Source organism: Tachypleus tridentatus, chromosome 12, assembly GCF_004210375.1.
Source record: "Tachypleus tridentatus isolate NWPU-2018 chromosome 12, ASM421037v1, whole genome shotgun sequence".
Classification (NCBI taxonomy): domain Eukaryota; kingdom Metazoa; phylum Arthropoda; class Merostomata; order Xiphosura; family Limulidae; genus Tachypleus; species Tachypleus tridentatus.
This window is the reverse complement of record NC_134836.1, coordinates 130292000-130309758: the sequence shown is the minus strand read 5'-3', so window position 1 is coordinate 130309758 and position 17759 is coordinate 130292000. Positions and strand designations below refer to the sequence as shown.

Here is a 17759-nt window from a genome sequence, read left to right as displayed (position 1 = left end):
TCAAATGTTTCTCATTTTTTAATTTTCTATAAAACTTCGATTTCAAACTTACAAACCACCTTAGCTTTTATCAAAAGTCATCTAGTAAAACTACAATTTATTTGCCCAACAGTTAGTTCTATCGTTAATCACGCACTTAAAGTGTTTAGCGATACAAGTAGGGCTAACAAACTGCAACGTATCTGTGTTTCTGTGACTGGTAATTTTGAATTAGTTAGTCTGTATCAAATATTTGATGGATGAATTTCTGTAACTGAACTGAAAAATTGAATATTTTGTTTACAAGACGAAGTTTAGTGTTTTATTTCTATATTAGAACTGTTCAAGGTAATCCAGTGAAGGGCTAAATCTTAATGTATTAATGCTGTTGTTTTTTCTCACTAGAATGGCTTTTACACAATGTGATAAAGGCCCAGCATGGTCAAGCGTGTTAAGGTGTCCGACTCGTAATCCGAAGGTCGCGGGTTCGAATCTCCGTTGCCCCAAACATGCTCGCCCTCCCAGCCGTAGGGGCGTTATAATGTGACAATCACTCCCACTATTCGTTGCTAAAAGAGTAGCCCAAGAGTTGACGGTGGATGGTGATGACTAGCTGCCTTCAATCTGGTCTTACACTGCTAAATTAGGCACGGCTAGCGCAGATAGACCTCAAGTAGCTTTGCGCGAAATTCAAAACAAACAGTGTGATAATTCTATTTAATCTACAAATTGCGTGAAACTTAACGCCTCTGTGAGTGGAATTTCAAATTTTTGTGAAATATGGTATAGCACAAAAATGCCAGATTGACTTGGACTTAATAAATCAGTTCAATGTAGGTTAAACCTGTCAGCAAATACACAGTGAGAGTTACCGAGTCTGTTCGTCAGTGATTCAATTAATTACTTAGTTTATTATCGATTGATTAGCAAAAAACTTTATGCAAGCGAAATCCAATTTTTCAGTTAGAAATGCATCACGTTGTTTGTAAAGTTATGCCTATCAGTGAACGCAGCCTGTATAAAACGTTACTGAAAAAATAAATATGTTACAGATAAATTAACTGGCTTTCACATTATTTTAATCAATCAATTCAAAATCATCGCCAATGATAAAATACGTTACAACATTATGCTCCCCTTCTGTATAGCAGACTTTCTTTTTTTTAACCACCATGATACACTTTGACAGCTAAAAACTTGACCTACAGTTAACCTTTTATTTCACACTTTAACATGCAGATAACATGTCTGTCTTTGTTGCTTAAACCACATACATATTATTCGTTTCTGTAATTGGATACTTTTACTTCCAGGTGAAAGTCTATATAAAACAGACGTCTTATTGTTGATGGAGTCTTGTAACAGCAAGTTAAAATTCCTGTAATATGAATGCCAACAGTATACTTGGTACAAGGAAAATCACAAAATAATATTGTTGGAGTCTAGTAACAGCAAGATAACCTTACTGTAATAAGAATGTCAACAGAATACTTGGTACCAGGAAAATCACAAAATGGTATTATTGGAGTCTGAAAACAGCAAGTTAACCTTACTGTACTGTAATACGAATGCCAACAGAATACTTGGTACCAGGAAAATCACAAAATGATATTGTTGGAGTCCAGTAACAGCAAGTTAACCTTACTGTAATATGAATGCCAACAGTATACTTTGTACCAGGAAAATCACAAAATAATATTGTTGGAATCTAGTAACAGCAAGTTAACCTTACTGTAATATGAATGCCAACAGAATACTTGGTACCAGGAAAATCACAAAATGATATTGTTGGAGTCTAGTAACAGCAACTTAACCTTACTGACATATGAATGTCAACAGAATACTTGGTACCAGGAAAATCACAAAATGATATTGTTGGAGTCTAGTGACAGCAAGTTAACCTTACTGTAATAGGAATGCCAACAATATACTTGGTACCAGGAAAATCACAAAATAATATTGTTGGAATCTAATAACAGCTTTTTAACCTTACTGTAATATGAATGCCAACAATATACTTGGTACCAGGAAAATCACAAAATAATATTGTTCGAGTCTAGTAACAGCAAGTTAACCTGACTGTAATACGAACATCAACAGAATACTTGGCACCAGGAAAATCACAAAATGATATTGTTGGAGTCTAGTAACAGCAAGATAACCTTACTGTAATATGAATGCCAACAGTATACTTGGTACCAGGAAAATCACAAAATGATATTGTTGGAGTCTAGTAACAGAAAGTTAACCTTACTGTAATAAGAATGTCAACAGAATACTTGGTACCAGGAAAATCACAAAATGATATTGTTGGAGTCTAGTAACAGCAAGTTAACCTTACTGTAATAAGAATGTCAACAGAATACTTGGTACCAGGAAAATCACAAAATGATATTGTTGGAGTCAAGTAACAGCAAGATAACCTTACTGTAATATGAATGCCAACAGTATACTTGGTACCAGGAAAATCACAAAATGATATTGTTGGAGTCTAGTAACAGCAAGTTAACCTTACTGTAATAAGAATGTCAACAGAATACTTGGTACCAGGAAAATCACAAAATGATATTGTTGGAGTCTAGAAACAGCAAGTTAACCTTACTGTAATAAGAATGTCAACAGAATACTTGGTACCAGGAAAATCACAAAATGATATTGTTGGACTCTAGTAACAGCAAGTTAACCTTACTGCAATATGATTGTCAACAAAATACTTGGTACCATGAAAATCACAAAATGGTATTATTGGAGTCTGAAAACAGCAAGTTAACCTTACTGTACTGTAATACGAATGCCAACATAATACTTGGTACCAGGAAAATCACAAAATGATATTGTTGGAGTCTAGTAACAGCAAGTTAACCTTACTGTAATAGGAATGCCAACAATATACTTGGTACCAGGAAAATCACAAAATAATATTGTTGGAATCTAGTAACAGCTTTTTAACCTTACTGTAATATGAATGCCAACAATATACTTGGTACCAGGAAAATCACAAAATAATATTGTTGGAGTCTAGTAACAGCAAGTTAACCTTACTGTAATACGAACATCAACAGAATACTTGGCACCAGGAAAATCACAAAATGATATTGTTAGAGTCTAGTAACAGCAGGTTAACCTTACTGTAATATGAATGTCAACAGAATACTTGGTACCAGGAAAATGACAAAATGATATTGTTGGAGTCTAGTAACAGCTAGTTAACCTTACTGTCATATAAATGTCAACAATATACTTAGCACTAGATGACATCAAAAAACGACACTGTCGGAGTCTGATAGATAATATAAACATTTGTTGGCCTACCCGTACCTTGACTTGAAGTCACCCAGACATATTTTTGAGAAGAGGAAATAATTTTAATATTAACTTAATATTTGAAACTGTTGCATAAACAGTAGACACTTGGAGACTAGTTTATGTTGTAGTTACCACTAACTGTATTAGTTCTTGTTTGATTCAACCTACAATTAATTGTTATCACGACATTTCTTGAAGGTTTAACAGCGTGTATTTATGTTGTTAATTTCTGGTGAATAAGACTATATTCAGATTATATTTTCTATCCATTTCATATTATGATAGAAACTTTCTTGTACCAGAGTACTGCACTTAATTAGTTTAAGTGAAAGTCTGTTTAAACCTGACTGATAACCAATGACCACTAAAGAAATATTAAAGACTTGTTCATCGAACAACTTCCAGTACTCTTATTTTGTTCTTTGGATAATAGCATTTCTTACACTTTTAACAATATAATAAAACTAAGATACCTGTTTGGCTTGGTTCTTATGCTTTGCTACAATTCAATGTTGTAAACTGCTCAAGAACTAGAAAATGATTTGTTAAGGACTGTTCTTCTGTTTCAAAGTGCATCGTTCTGCTTATTTTACCACCTAACTGGCTCAATGTTTCATGAAAGATCTTTTCTTCTTTGCCAATCCAAGGTCTTAAAGTGCATGCTACCTGATATGGACTTACATGAATATAAATTTCAATTTCTAATTTCACAAAACTTGAGAGAATTTTCTTATCAGTGATCCAAGTGTTTGATTCCCCTGAATGTCCACCATCTAGCCAATACGTGGCTTTAATCTGTTTTACAAAACTTATAAGGTCACTATTTAAGGTTCTATCGAGTGCATAAAAACCATATAATAGTTGATTCAGCACAACTGCTCCTTTGCTGAAACCAATAAGAATTATTGGATTCTCCAATGGAGGAACCGAGGTAGCATCACCATCATAACCAGACTTAATGTTTAACACAAAAGGATAAACACCACTTTTAACAGAACACCCTTGATAATGGTAAGCAGCTAGAATAGCATTGGTTAAGAGAAGCTTCAGGTGTTGGAGTCCTTCTGTACTGAAAGAATGTTGTGGGCTTCCAATACTGTTGACCATTACAAAGTTTTTGTAACAACTGAATGTCTTCAGATGCATATGGGAAGGCTTTACAATGTACACTTCCCACTGGGGGAACTTATCTTGTAACAAAGCTGCTGTATTCTCCAAACTCCACTGCATATATCCTCTGCTGTATTGGTAAACTTTCATGTTCTCTAAATAATCCTACAAAACGAATGGAAAAGAATCAATATATCTATTGTTACTGAACTTTACAGTTTCTGTTTGGAAGTATCTTTTCCTTCCCTTTAAATTAATATAGAAATTATCAGTTTAAATTTGGAAAATAGCAAACACAAAAACTAACAGGTTAATTTACTTGGTACACAGAAAATATCTATCTCACCAGACAACGTCTCACACAAACATTTTTATATTGTCTACCTTTTTATTTATATTTTATTATTTTCCAGAAGACATATTGAAAGTTTGTTTGTTTCCAAGTGAAAACCTAATTATGTATGTAATTATAGCTCGTATTTTTAAAGATGAGAAATTTCACACTGTTACATAAAATTGGCATCTCATTAAAAATAAATGTTTCTATTTCAATAAAATAATTGTCAAACATATTTTTCATTTGAAAACAAAGACTAAAAAGCTTTCAAAAATTGATTCTAAAATACAAAATACATACTTATGTGAAAAAAAATTTTGTCTGAACACAAAACAAAAAATATGACAATTCATGTAAAGAAAAACTTAAGCAACTGTCCACAATTGAAACATTGTTCAGAAACACTTCTTGAATATTGATAAAAATAGAGAAATGTTGGTGTTTAACTTCATTTAATTAACACATTCAAGTCTTATAGTTTATCACAAAGTATGCAGCTTATCAAAGTAACTTGTAATGTTTGAAAAACTCTATATTTATGAATAGGAATACAACATCAAAAGTTAGTTTGTTTTAAAATGAAAGTCAGTAATCACGTAGGTGAGACATTGTTCAGTGAGACGTTGTCATGTATTCAATTTACTTTTGTTACATGTTACGTCTAACCATAGTATTGTATTTGTGACATTGTTCTTACTTGTTTAAAGTTTGAACTTCAATTTGTCCAAACAAATAATCAATTTAAACACTGATATAAACAGTCTAAATTTAAGTTTCTTAAAAATAAAACACATTTACCTCCTCAGATAAAACAACCGTTGTTATTAATAGATCTTTCATTGCTGGAAGCACATTCTAAGAGTATTTTGTAATGGTGATGTGTACTTTTGTCTGATTAAAACTTTTAATGTAATGATGTGAAAAATGGTCCTAAAAATCTATTGATTAAAGTCTGAATGACAAAACTCCAACAAAGAAACTTACTGTTAGTCTGCTAATCCACGTACTAACCTGAACATCACCACCAAAGTAAACAGCTCTTCCCTGCACGTTGTTCGTATCTTTGGGTCGATAAAACAAAATGTCGTTAAATCTACCTGGCATACCTTCTACGTTATGTAAACGTACTTCACGCCAAGTCTCATATGATCCAGCTGACATTGTGCTGGCTAATAAAGAAAGAATGCTTCTTAAAAACACCATCAAAAGTAGGTTTAGTTTCATGAGGTTCTTCACTGCTTCTCTTCCAACCTTTATTATCCTAAAACCTGGAAATACAAAAAAAACAACAAAGAAATGATTATATTCTAATTAATTAGGGATGATTTGTTTACAAATATAATTACAGGACACATAAGATGAAATATGGAATAAATTTGATCCATTAGGCAAAAAATCAAAAAGTAACAAAAAACAGTACATTCAAAATAAAAAGTGTTTAATCCTTGGATATTTCTGGATTTACACTTTCAATTAGCAGCACCCTAAAACGTTTTCATACAACAGACATATACACAACATACAGATGTATTACACGTATTGGCAAACAGTACAAATACTCATTCCTCAAAAAAGAAATATACATAAAATATAGAGGGAGTAAACAAAGATTTTGGGGAAACACCTTTGAATGTCACACTTTAACCTAATTAAAACACGAAACACCTGAAATCCAGCCCTTATCATTCATATAGTTATCAAGCTTTTCCTTGCTGTCTCTACAACACATGAAACCAACCCATTCAAAAGACCAACAATCCTGTTAGAAAAATGTCTCATCTGAAGATGACTCCTACTCTGCTAAAATTTATATTTATGTCTTCTTGCCCTAATATTCTTACCATTAAATATTAAAAATATATGATGTACCAACATGACCAATTTCCTTTACAATCTCAAACAATCAGATCCCCTAACTCTTCAATCTTAAATATATCAATCAGATCCCCTAACTCTTCAATCTTAAATATGTCAATCAGATCCCCTAACTCTTCAATCTTAAATATATCAATCAGATCCCCTAACTCTTCAATCTTAAATATATCAATCAGATCCCCTAACTCTTCAATCTTAAATATATCAATCAGATCCCCTAACTCTTCAATCTTAAATATATCAATCAGATCCCCTAACTCTTCAATCTTAAATATGTCAATCAGATCCCTTAACTCTTTAATATTAAATATATCAATCAGATCCCCTAACTCTTCAATCTTAAATATATAAATCAGATCCCCTAACTCTTCAATCTTAAATATATCAATCAGATCCCCTAACTCTTCAATCTTAAATATATCAATCAGATCCCCTAATTCTTCAATCTTAAATATATCAATCAGATCCCCTAACTCTTCAATCTTAAATATATCAATCAGATCCCCTAACTCTTCAATCTTAAATATATCAATCAGATCCCCTAACTCTTCAATCTTAAATATATCAATCAGATCCCCTAACTCTTCAATCTTAAATATGTCAATCAGATCCCTTAACTCTTTAATATTAAATATATCAATCAGATCCCCTAACTCTTCAATCTTAAATATATCAATCAGATCCCCTAACTCTTCAATCTTAAATATATAAATCAGATCCCCTAACTCTTCAATCTTAAATATATAAATCAGATCCCCTAACTCTTCAATCTTAAATATATAAATCAGATCCCCTAACTCTTCAATCTTAAATATATCAATCAAATCCACCCTAAATCTCTTTTCTTCAAACAATCTGAGAGATTTAAGCCTCTCCTTATATAGCAACCCTTCCATCACAAACACCATTCTAGTAACCCTTCTCTGAACCCTTTCTAACACTTCACTGTCTTTTCCAAGGTTAGGACCCCAAGACTGAGCACAATACTCCCAGTGTAGCCTAACCAATGACTTGTACATTGAAATTATAACCTCATTAGACTTGTATTCAATATTTCTGTAGTTACCACCTAAAATCCTATTTGTTCTACCATTAGCAACAGCACACTGGTTGATCAAACATTACACCAAGATCCTTTTCTTTCATAACACTGTTAAGGTTATTCCAATCCAAATTGTACTTATAATCCAAATTGTAATAATCCACATGTAATATCTTGCATTCATCACAAGTAAAACCAATCTGTCACTTATTTCTCCACCTCACTAAATGATCTAAATCCTTTTATAAATTAGCAGGACCCACCAGCAATCCTTAATATCATCAGTAAATGTAAGTAATTTGTTGGCCATTTCTTCATCTGTGTCATTGATGTAAATCAATGTTCAAGATGTGGAATACTGCTTAAATATTCACTTGTATAAAGCAAAGAAAAAAACCAAAATTTAATAACTCAGCCATCATATAATTATCAAACACGAGCCTTCCTTTATCATCACACAAGGGTCCTACCTCCATTATAACATTTGATTACCTTTAAAGAAATCCATACTGTTAAATTTTACATTTTCAGGCAACCTTTTAGATGTCCTAATTTCTTGTTTCACTAACATTCTTGGTATTCTATAATGTATTAAGTCTGCTATCATACCAGTCAATTTAAACTTGATATTCTATAATGTATTAAGTCTCCTATCATACCAGTCAATTTAAACTTGGTATTCTATAATGTATTAAGTTTCCTATCATACCAGTCAATTTAAACTTGATATTCTATAATGTATTAAGTTTCCTATCATACCAGTCAATTTAAACTTGATATTCTATAATGTATTAAGCCTGCTATCACACCAGTCAATTTAAACTTGGTATTCTATAATGTTTTAAGTCTCCTATCATACCAGTCAATTTAAACTTGGTATTCTATAATGTATTAAGTTTCCTATCATACCAGTCAATTTAAACTTGATATTCTATAATGTATTAAGCCTGCTATCACACCAGTCAATTTAAACTTGATATTCTATAATGTTTTAAGTCTCCTATCATACCAGTCAATTTAAACTTGATATTCTATAATGTATTAAGTCTGCTATCATACCAGTCAATTTAAACTTGATATTCTATAATGTATTAAGCCTGCTATCACACCAGTCAATTTAAACTTGATATTCTATAATGTATTAAGCCTGCTATCACACCAGTCAATTTAAACTTGATATTCTATAATGTATTAAGTCTCCTATCATACCAGTCAATTTAAACTTGATATTCTATAATGTATTAAGTCTGCTATCATACAAGTCAATTTAAACTTGATATTCTATAATGTATTAAGTCTGCTATCATACGAGTCAATTTAAACTTGGTATTCTATAATGTATTAAGTCTGCTATCATACCAGTCAATTTAAACTTGGTATTCTATAATGTATTAAGTCTGCTATCATACCAGTCAATTTAAACTTTGAGAACCAACCTAGTTTTTTACTTACAGCTACTCCTTTCTTTCCATAAATATGTTTACCCCGAATATTTAGGACTTTTACACATTTGCTCAGTGTCTGTAAATAACTCAGCTGCCCAATTCACAACAACTAGTTTGTGTGACATCCCTTCAGAAATTTACCTTTTTAAATCTATAACCATTATTCCTTAACTTCATATTCAGTAAAGCATCAAACCTAATAGAGCAATGATCAGTTGTACCCAAAAATGATATCGAGTTTCTGGAAAGAGCTTAGAGAAGAGCCATCAAGATGATTCTATTGGTTGTTGATAGATTAAAGTCTTGACATGTTTTTAATGGAGAGACAATGGTGCATAGAGTGAAGGTTTTACGATTGTTAAATGTTTTGGAATCTAGAAGTTCATATGAAGGTTTAATAAATTACTAACAATCAGAAATGAAATGATGCCATCAGACAGCCTCCTTCCTGACCTCTAGTCATGAAGGTAAACTCTGCAGCATGGATGTATTCAACTACGCTGATACTCGGATGGCTGGCAAGTTTCTGATTTTGAAGGGCAGACTACTGTTCCTGATCTCTCTTGGATGCTCAACTAACAGCTCAGAAAGGCCAATGATTCACACGTCCTCTTGATCATTTCCATATACATTTAAAGTTAACAATAAATCTAAATTAGCATTGTCTCTAGTAGATTCACTGATCAACTGGTAAAGAAAATCATCTTAAACAGTTTCTGAAAAACTTTTCTTCCTCATGATTTGACTCTAGCATTTCCAATCAATTTGTCCAAAATTAAAATCACACATAATTCTGACTTCATGTGAAACTTTAATCTCACTGTAAAGTTTCTCATTAATGTCATCAGTATTATCTGGTGGTTCATATTCCCTTTATATTCACTAATAGAAAACCACATGAATTCAATCTCTTTACCATTTATTATCTTGATATCCTTAACTTCAACAGGTTGTAACTCACAGTTTACATATATAACCACTTATTCCTCACTCCTCTTTAAGTCTATCCATATGAAATAGCTTGTAACCCTGTGTCAAGTAAATTCATTATAAAAATCATCTACATTTAACCACTTACTACTATTACATAAAAATCCTCTATTCTTACTAATGTCATCTATTTTAGTTACTATACTTCAAGTATTACAGTAGTAATAATTACACCTATCCTTAAAGCTCTTAAGAATTTAATAAAATTAATATATAACATCAAGAAGAGCTGAAAGAATTTCAGGAAAGAGTAATTTGAATGTCATATTTAAGCTTGAGACAAACATTTGTTACACTAAAATCGGCAACTGTTCACGAGTCAAGGCTTCACACCTCCACCAATGATCAACAGATTCCCTTCAGAGGTAATCATGTTTAATGTGTCATTAAATATGTCAGTAGCAGCACAGTTACAGTGCAAGTAGAAAAAAGATTTACTAGACATACAATTTTGCTCCTATCTGTATTCTGACCCTATAATTAACTTTATAATACTAGCAACAGAGTACTGCTTTGATAATTCAATTGATTTATCCACCCATCTATATATTACTCATGAACTTGCATTAATTAAAAGGCACTTGTAAAATAATTCCCAACTTGCTAATTTAAGCCAGAATAATTCTGAACATTCTCAATAAAATTAGTTAATCTCTTTAATATTATCAGCAAGTTTACTAACTATCCCCCTACCAACACCATTAATGTTTATATGAAAAATGCAAAGATCCAAGCACTAACACTAACCATTATTTAACTAGGCTCAGCTTAAATACTATATTAACAACAACCTTTTATTTTCTCTATCCAACCACATCATACAATTTTCTCAACTAATCTTCTATTTACCAATTTATCAAAAGGTTTTTCTAAATCTATGTGTGCTATGTCCAACTCTTTCAATCATTCAGATAACAAAAATGTTGACAGTTTATATATTATTTCCATTCAATTAATCCATGTTGACTTTCACGTATATATTTCATTAATTGGTTTTGCAAAGCTTCTTTTTTAAGTTTCTAGAATTTAGAAATAGAATGTTTGCCACTACAGAAATAAGAGTAACTGGCCTGTTAGTTATAATTTATATGTAAGAGTCCCATTAGCAATTTTCCAATCCTCAAATATTTGTCCTCTGTATATTAACTGACAAAAACGTTTTAATGGTTAGTGTGACCTTCGTTAAAACTATCCCGAGAGAATTCCTCCGATATCAAAAGGGTTACAATGTCATTACTTTAGTAATACCAAATAATCGGTGTAAGTTTGTTAATTAAATCAGCGTTAACTCACGCTAATGGAACGCAAGAATTAATGTTATTTTATGTTTATATCTGATTAAATAATTCAATAAAGTAAAATTAGCTATCTTATTCTTTGGGTAAACAATGACGATAAGACACTAAACATAGTTAAAAGAACGAAATATTTATCCATAGAATGATAAAGAACAGATTTTCAGAAAATGTGTTAGTTTTCAAAGTAAATAGAAGGGTCTAAATATAATATTTACCAATGAAATTTAAGAGTCATTCCTACTTTAGTATCTAATAATAATATTAACAGCAGTATAAAAGTTCCAAGTTTCACTGTGTCGGTATTTGGGTATTGATGTTAAATACCCTGGAGTGTCAGGTACATTTGACCACTTCCTCCCTCCCGAACGATTATAGCGTGTTTTTTTTTTTTTTTTTGTTTTTTTTTTATAGCTTTGGGCCAGAGTAAAAGTATAACATCGTACTCAGGCCCATTTCAGGGCTCAGTCCATGTATGGACGAGCAAAAAGTTTTTTTTTTTTTTTTTTCCCTTTATTATTTCTCTTGTAGTTTTTCTTTTTGTTTTTTATTTTTTGTATTTTCATATATATATTTTTTTTTTTGTATTTTTCTCCTTTTTCTTCATAGAGAGAATGCTACTACTACTTGTAGTAACAAAAAAAAGTAATAATAATAATTATTATTCAATAATAATTCAATAAATAAAATATATATATATATAAAATAAAATAAAATAATGATTAAAAGAAAAAAAAATAATAAAAAAAGGAAACAGGGATTAAGTGTCTAGTGCATAGTGGCCAGCTTGTGTTACATTTCTTAAATACATGTTAAAAGGGGAGGGGTATTTAGGACTATTTACATCATGTACGTGATATCTGTCGAGATCACACATTAAGTCATTCTTATGCCAATTCTTATTAAAATATTTTAGCGTATTATGCAAGAGTCTTTCAGGTATTGTGTCTATGTTTGCATATTTGTGCATGAATGTGGTTGAGGTGCTACGTGGTACTTTATATGCCGAAGTTAGCACTTAATTTTGTATACGTTGAAGTTTCTGTAAATGTGTGGGTGCTATGTTAATCCAGGCAGGTGATGCATATTCTATTGTTGGTCTAATGTACGTTTTGTAGATTTTAAGTATGTTATCTGGTGATGTTCCTTGGATTTTACCTGAAAGACTTCTTGCATAGTTTGCTCTTTTCCACATTCGTATCAGTATATTTTTAATATGTGGTAACCACGTCAATTTTTAATCATAGGTTAGACCTAGAAATTTAGCAGAAGTAGCAGTCAGTAAAAGTGATCCATTCATATAGAGCTAGCAGCATAAAATTAAAATTCTAATATCTGTGTTTATTTTATCTTTCCATAAACAGTTGACCCTCTTGTGGCTAATACGTAAATTTCAAAATTAAATTTACAACTTCTCAAGTCTGATTGTTTAAAAATTATCGAAACAAAGAAAAGCATATATTTATTCGCACCATTATGAAAATTAAATATATTGGGCATTTTTTGTAACAGAATTGTGTAAAGAGGACAAAAACTGACAAGGGGTCAGTGGGGAAGAAAGAAACCGACTTGATATTAATCCTCCTTTTAGCAACAAATAAAAATTCTTTGTCCTCCATTAGCACAGCAGCATGTCTACAGTCTCACACCACCAAAATGTGGGTTTCGATACCCGGAGAGGAGCAGAGCACTGATAGCTCATTGTACAATTTTGTGCTAAATTACAAACAAACAAATTCTAAATATTTTAGGGATTCCATTTTAAATTATACAATGTACATTCTATTTTTCAAAGGATAAGGAAAAAATCCTTTTTGATAATACTGAACAAGAAATGAGGTGAGTGTTTTGAAATATATCGTTGGTAATGAAAGAGCTTTTACGAATTGTCAGAAGATATTTTGTGTGTGAAACAGTGGCATTGATCCAGTTACTTGAAAAAAAAAAAAACGACAACAGGATGATATTTTGTTCCTTCGAGACTCCAATCTCATCACAGAAATAACACAAATATTCTGTTTATTAGACTTACAGAATATCATATCGGAAAATAATGTGTTTTGGGTGCTATGGACACAACACAATACCAGAAAAGTGAAAGGATGGATTCCTTCGTTGATGCAGGATGTTTGGGGATTATAGGCACATCACAGTACCAGGAAAGTGAAGGATATATTCAAACTCCCTCACAAGATTTGCTTGCAGCTGAAAAACAACAAAAATATAAGTAGATACATTCTACATGTAACACGAAGATCATCATGGGTAACCACAAAAAAAAAAATCAGCTGATATATCGGATATGTTAGATAAAGCTTGCTTGAATAAAGAATCAAACATATTAAAGACTTTGTATTATGCCAGTCTAAATAGTCACCAACAAGTTTATTGGTTTTTGGTAAATATTATTTTTGTTTTTGATTAGTCTTCACTTTACAAGTGATCAGATGACGAGGAAAGTTTAAGTAATGCACTGGCAAAAACAAGACATTGATTGTTTTGTGCAATACGATTTGTGCTTTGTTCATAGTAAGGAATAAAACCCCTGATTTCAGAATTGTAAGTGAAGAAACATAGCGGAAGAACAACAAGATGCGATGAAAGTATTACCATAGACAGACAGATTGTTGATAAGTTTTGATGTATCCAACAGTGTTATATATATTGTGTCAACCAGAGGTATCGAAACCTATTTTTAGCTTTGAGACTTGCACCCAGGCTTCTGACGTACATATTTCGAGTGTAAAATAAAAATCGTGGTAAAAATATAATTTACAGTGTAAAAACATATTCCATTTTTGTGGTGTTATCATTGCAACGTTTGATCCTAGAATTTTATTTTGGATTATTTTCACCAGTAGAAAAGTCTTAAGTATCGCTTATAGATTTCAATGTGAGAAGAGGATGAGTGGAGAGATTTCTAGAAATTTGTTTATGGTTGGTACAAGGTTATATAATAAATATGAAATGATCAATGGCTAGAGTTTGTTTGTGGTCAAGCACAAAGCTACACAATAGACTATATGTGCTCTGTCCACCACGGGTATTGAAACCAGGTTTTTTTAGTTGGAATACCGTAGGAATAGTTCTTAGTTATTGTGTGGGTCAGCTACTACGGATTAACGACTTTTTGACAGTAAAAGTGAATGATTTCGGATCTTTAACAGGTAACTAAAAATCAGGTACTTTTTTAAAAAGTATTTGATCGTTGGAAAAAACAAGAAGTATGGTTTCAGACAACTCTACCTTTTAGTATAAATAATAACAGATTAATAATTTATTAATCAATGAGATAACTTTTTACATACGATTTATGACAAGAGACTATATATAGTTTGTTTTAGTGAAAAGCAATACACAGATTATTTGCTTTCTGCCCACTGGAGAGAATCGAACCCCGTAGGTCCGTGAACTGTTCAAATAATTTGAAAAAAATACTCCACAAAATATATCTTAGACTACTTTTATTAAAGTAAGAATACCCCTTGAATATTTTAACAAAATATTTACAACCTTGTATGTATAACTGTGTTTTTAGTATACTTCGGGTTTTCTACCACTGAACATTTTTGAAACCATGTATGTATAGGCATGTTTTTGAATTTTATTTAGGTTCTCCACCATCAAATATTTTTGAGATTTATTTTATGAGGGCACTGGTTGGACTTTAATTCGGTCCCGGTTAGTGAAAGTCAATTACTTACAGTAATCCTGTTTCCCTACCCACATCAAAATTTAAGTCACTGGATTTGTAGGTCTCTGCCAGGTTCGTTTTTTGATATGGACTCTTCTTCTCTGGTCCATATAAGAACTTATCTTCCTGTCTCCCTCGTTCGTTTCCATGGATACTACAATAACGTCACAATAATATCTTGTTACCGAAACAATGTTGAATCGTAGTTACAGAAATAACACCCTCCCTCTTCCACTTAAGTAGAAATCTACGTTAAGCAGGGGGGCGAAGGCAGATTGAATAATCTTCGAGCCCCAAATATGTAATGGTTTAATCGTTCTACCTATTTATTTTCGATATGAGTGATAGAATTGAATATTTTCAGTGCGCCCAGCGTCTCAAAATAGGAAGGAAATAACGAACCGTCCCAGTACTCACTACTCTGCAGTAGAAGTTAACGAACCGTCCCAGTACTCACTACTCTGCAGTAGAAGTTAACGAACCGTCCCAGTACTCACTACTCTGCAGTAGAAGTTGTGTACAAGTGCCACTTCAACTGAAACTCTTTAAAAACAGACAGTTTCTTATGTATAATTAAAACACGTAATATCGTGAGTATTTACATCTCGCTAGTTTTTAATCGAAAGATTTGTATAAGCAACTTATCTCTTTGTGATGACGAAAACCCTACTTGAAGTAAAAATGTATCTCAAGACGACTGGTATGGGTTAACCTGAAGATGGCTTAAAAAGGTCGAAACGTTGTTCTCTACTTTATTTTAATATCCATACCAGCCGCCTTAAGATACAACTACCTCTGGTTAATTTAGAACATGGTCTTGTATGCTTTTACACTTTGAAAAACGTGGTCCAATCTGGTTTACTTAATCTATTGTAGGTTTTTGGTTCACGGTTAGGCGAGAGTTGTTTTGTAAAACATTGTGCGAACTTGCACCGAACAAGATAGGTTGTCCTACTACTTCTGATGTTCTGGTTGACCGTACAGTTGAACTCAATCGATCAGAACACCTGGTTCAGACATGATGAATAAAGGTTAACCGTTACGTTAAGTGGACTGATTGAATAAACTGTATTGATGAAGCATGTTGGTTAACGTCACAGACAAAAATAAAGAGAACCGTTTTAATTTTGTTTTTATGATGCTGTTGAAGAACCTTTTTAACACCCAATGTCGTACAGAGATACTGCAAACCCACCTACCAGGTGGTGAAGGTGCTCGACTCGTAATCTCGAGGTCGCGGGTTCGAATCCCCGTCGCAAACATGCTCGCCCCTTTCAGCCGTTATGAGCATTATAATGTGACGGTCAATCCCACTATTCGTTGGTAAAAGAGTAGCCCAAGAGTTGGTGGTGATGATTAGCTGCCTTGCCACCAGTCTTATACTGCTAAATTAGGGACGGCTAACACATATAACCCTCGTGTAGCTTTGCGCGAAAATTCAAACAAACAAACTTCATGTCATAATAAGACACTGAAGTGGAGATGATCCTCTAACCTTGAAACATTAGTGGTGGACACCCATATTATAGTTGAGAGAGCTCACGGGATAAATCTACGATCTTAAGGATTTACTCTTTGGCAAATAAAAAAAAAAGCTGTTCTCTATTAGAACTAGAATTTCTGAATGCTGCAAACCACGTCATCTGGTCGGATTCATACTTGCCGCTACCACAAAAAGAATTTGGTGTGAATTTCGCGCAAAACTACACAAGGACTATCTGCGCTAGCCGTCCTTAATTTTGCAGTGTAAGACTAGAGGGAAGGCAGCTAGTCATCATCACCCACCGCCAACTCTTGGGCCACTCTTTTACCAACGAATAGTGGGATTGACTGTAACTTTATAACGCCCCCACAGCTGAAAGGGTGGGCATGTTGGTGTAACGAGGATTCGAACCTGCGACCCTCAGAATACCAGTCGAGTGATTTAACCGCTTGGCCATGTTGGGCCTCCATAAAAAAAGGGAAGTACAAACGTAGAGAAAACTTGATTTAGAAATGAGTTGTGTTGTAGTTGCTTAGGGAACTGTTAATGAAGAAATCAGCATTAAATAAATAAATGGAGTCACGTCACGAACAATAAATTTGTGGCGAAGTTCAGATGAAGTAGAAAAGGGAATCCGTTGGTAAACTTGTGATCACGGACGTTTCGTACAAACCTACTCTAAAATCATGGATAGTTAGTTAGCGGAGATTGCCAAAGTCATAGGCTAGAAGAAAGCAGTTAATTAACACCACTCTAGGGCTGTTTTATTAATAAAGTAATGGGATTGGCGGTTACATTATAAAGCACAAACGACTTAAAATATTCCACAATAGCTTTCGATTCTTTGACTTGCGTATTGCAGATCAAGCGCTCAAATAAGGCACGTTAGACGTAATTAGAGTTAACCCTTATCACTAGGCTATGCCAGTTCTGACAACGAACGATAAGGGGAAAATTATTTAATAAATCTTTAATGTGAAGCTTTTTGAGGAATCTGCGGAGTTCGCTGCTAAACGTGTTTTATGTAAACTCTTGACATGTTAAGTTGAAACTTATATTTTGTGTACAGAAATAGAAATAATGCATGCGCGTGCGTGTATAAAATCAATGTCAACTTGTACTTGTTTATTAATAAATTAAAAAAGGTCTTTAGTCTTCGTAAAGCTACACTTATATAAACCGTTTGAATTTCGCGTTTTGTTT

General features: G+C 32.7%; 1 protein-coding gene across 2 annotated transcripts; it reads right to left on the bottom strand.

The window, feature by feature from the left end:
* Positions 1-385: 385 nt before the first annotated feature.
* Positions 386-11750, bottom strand: LOC143234695 (mitochondrial protein C2orf69 homolog). 2 transcript variants are annotated; one of them, XM_076472251.1, is made up of 4 exons: positions 11598-11750; positions 10011-10123; positions 5744-6000; positions 386-4560 (listed from the first exon to the last, which is right to left on the bottom strand). In XM_076472251.1, exons 3-4 carry the CDS (start codon positions 5954-5956, stop codon positions 3775-3777), a joined length of 999 nt encoding a protein of 332 aa, XP_076328366.1. In that variant the 5' UTR covers positions 5957-6000; positions 10011-10123; positions 11598-11750; the 3' UTR covers positions 386-3774. The 2 variants fall into 2 exon arrangements, with proteins under 2 accessions (XP_076328366.1, XP_076328367.1); XM_076472252.1 differs by lacking the exon at positions 10011-10123.
* Positions 11751-17759: the final 6009 nt, after the last annotated feature.

Bases quoted from the DNA above. Each gene is read 5' to 3' on its own strand.
- LOC143234695 (XM_076472251.1), bottom strand. From the start codon at position 5,956: ATGAAACTAAACCTACTTTTGATGGTGTTTTTAAGAAGCATTCTTTCT. The intron at 4,561-5,743 runs GTTAGTACGTGG...TTCGTTTTGTAG, and splicing joins ACTTTGGTGGTGATGTTCAG to GATTATTTAGAGAACATGAA.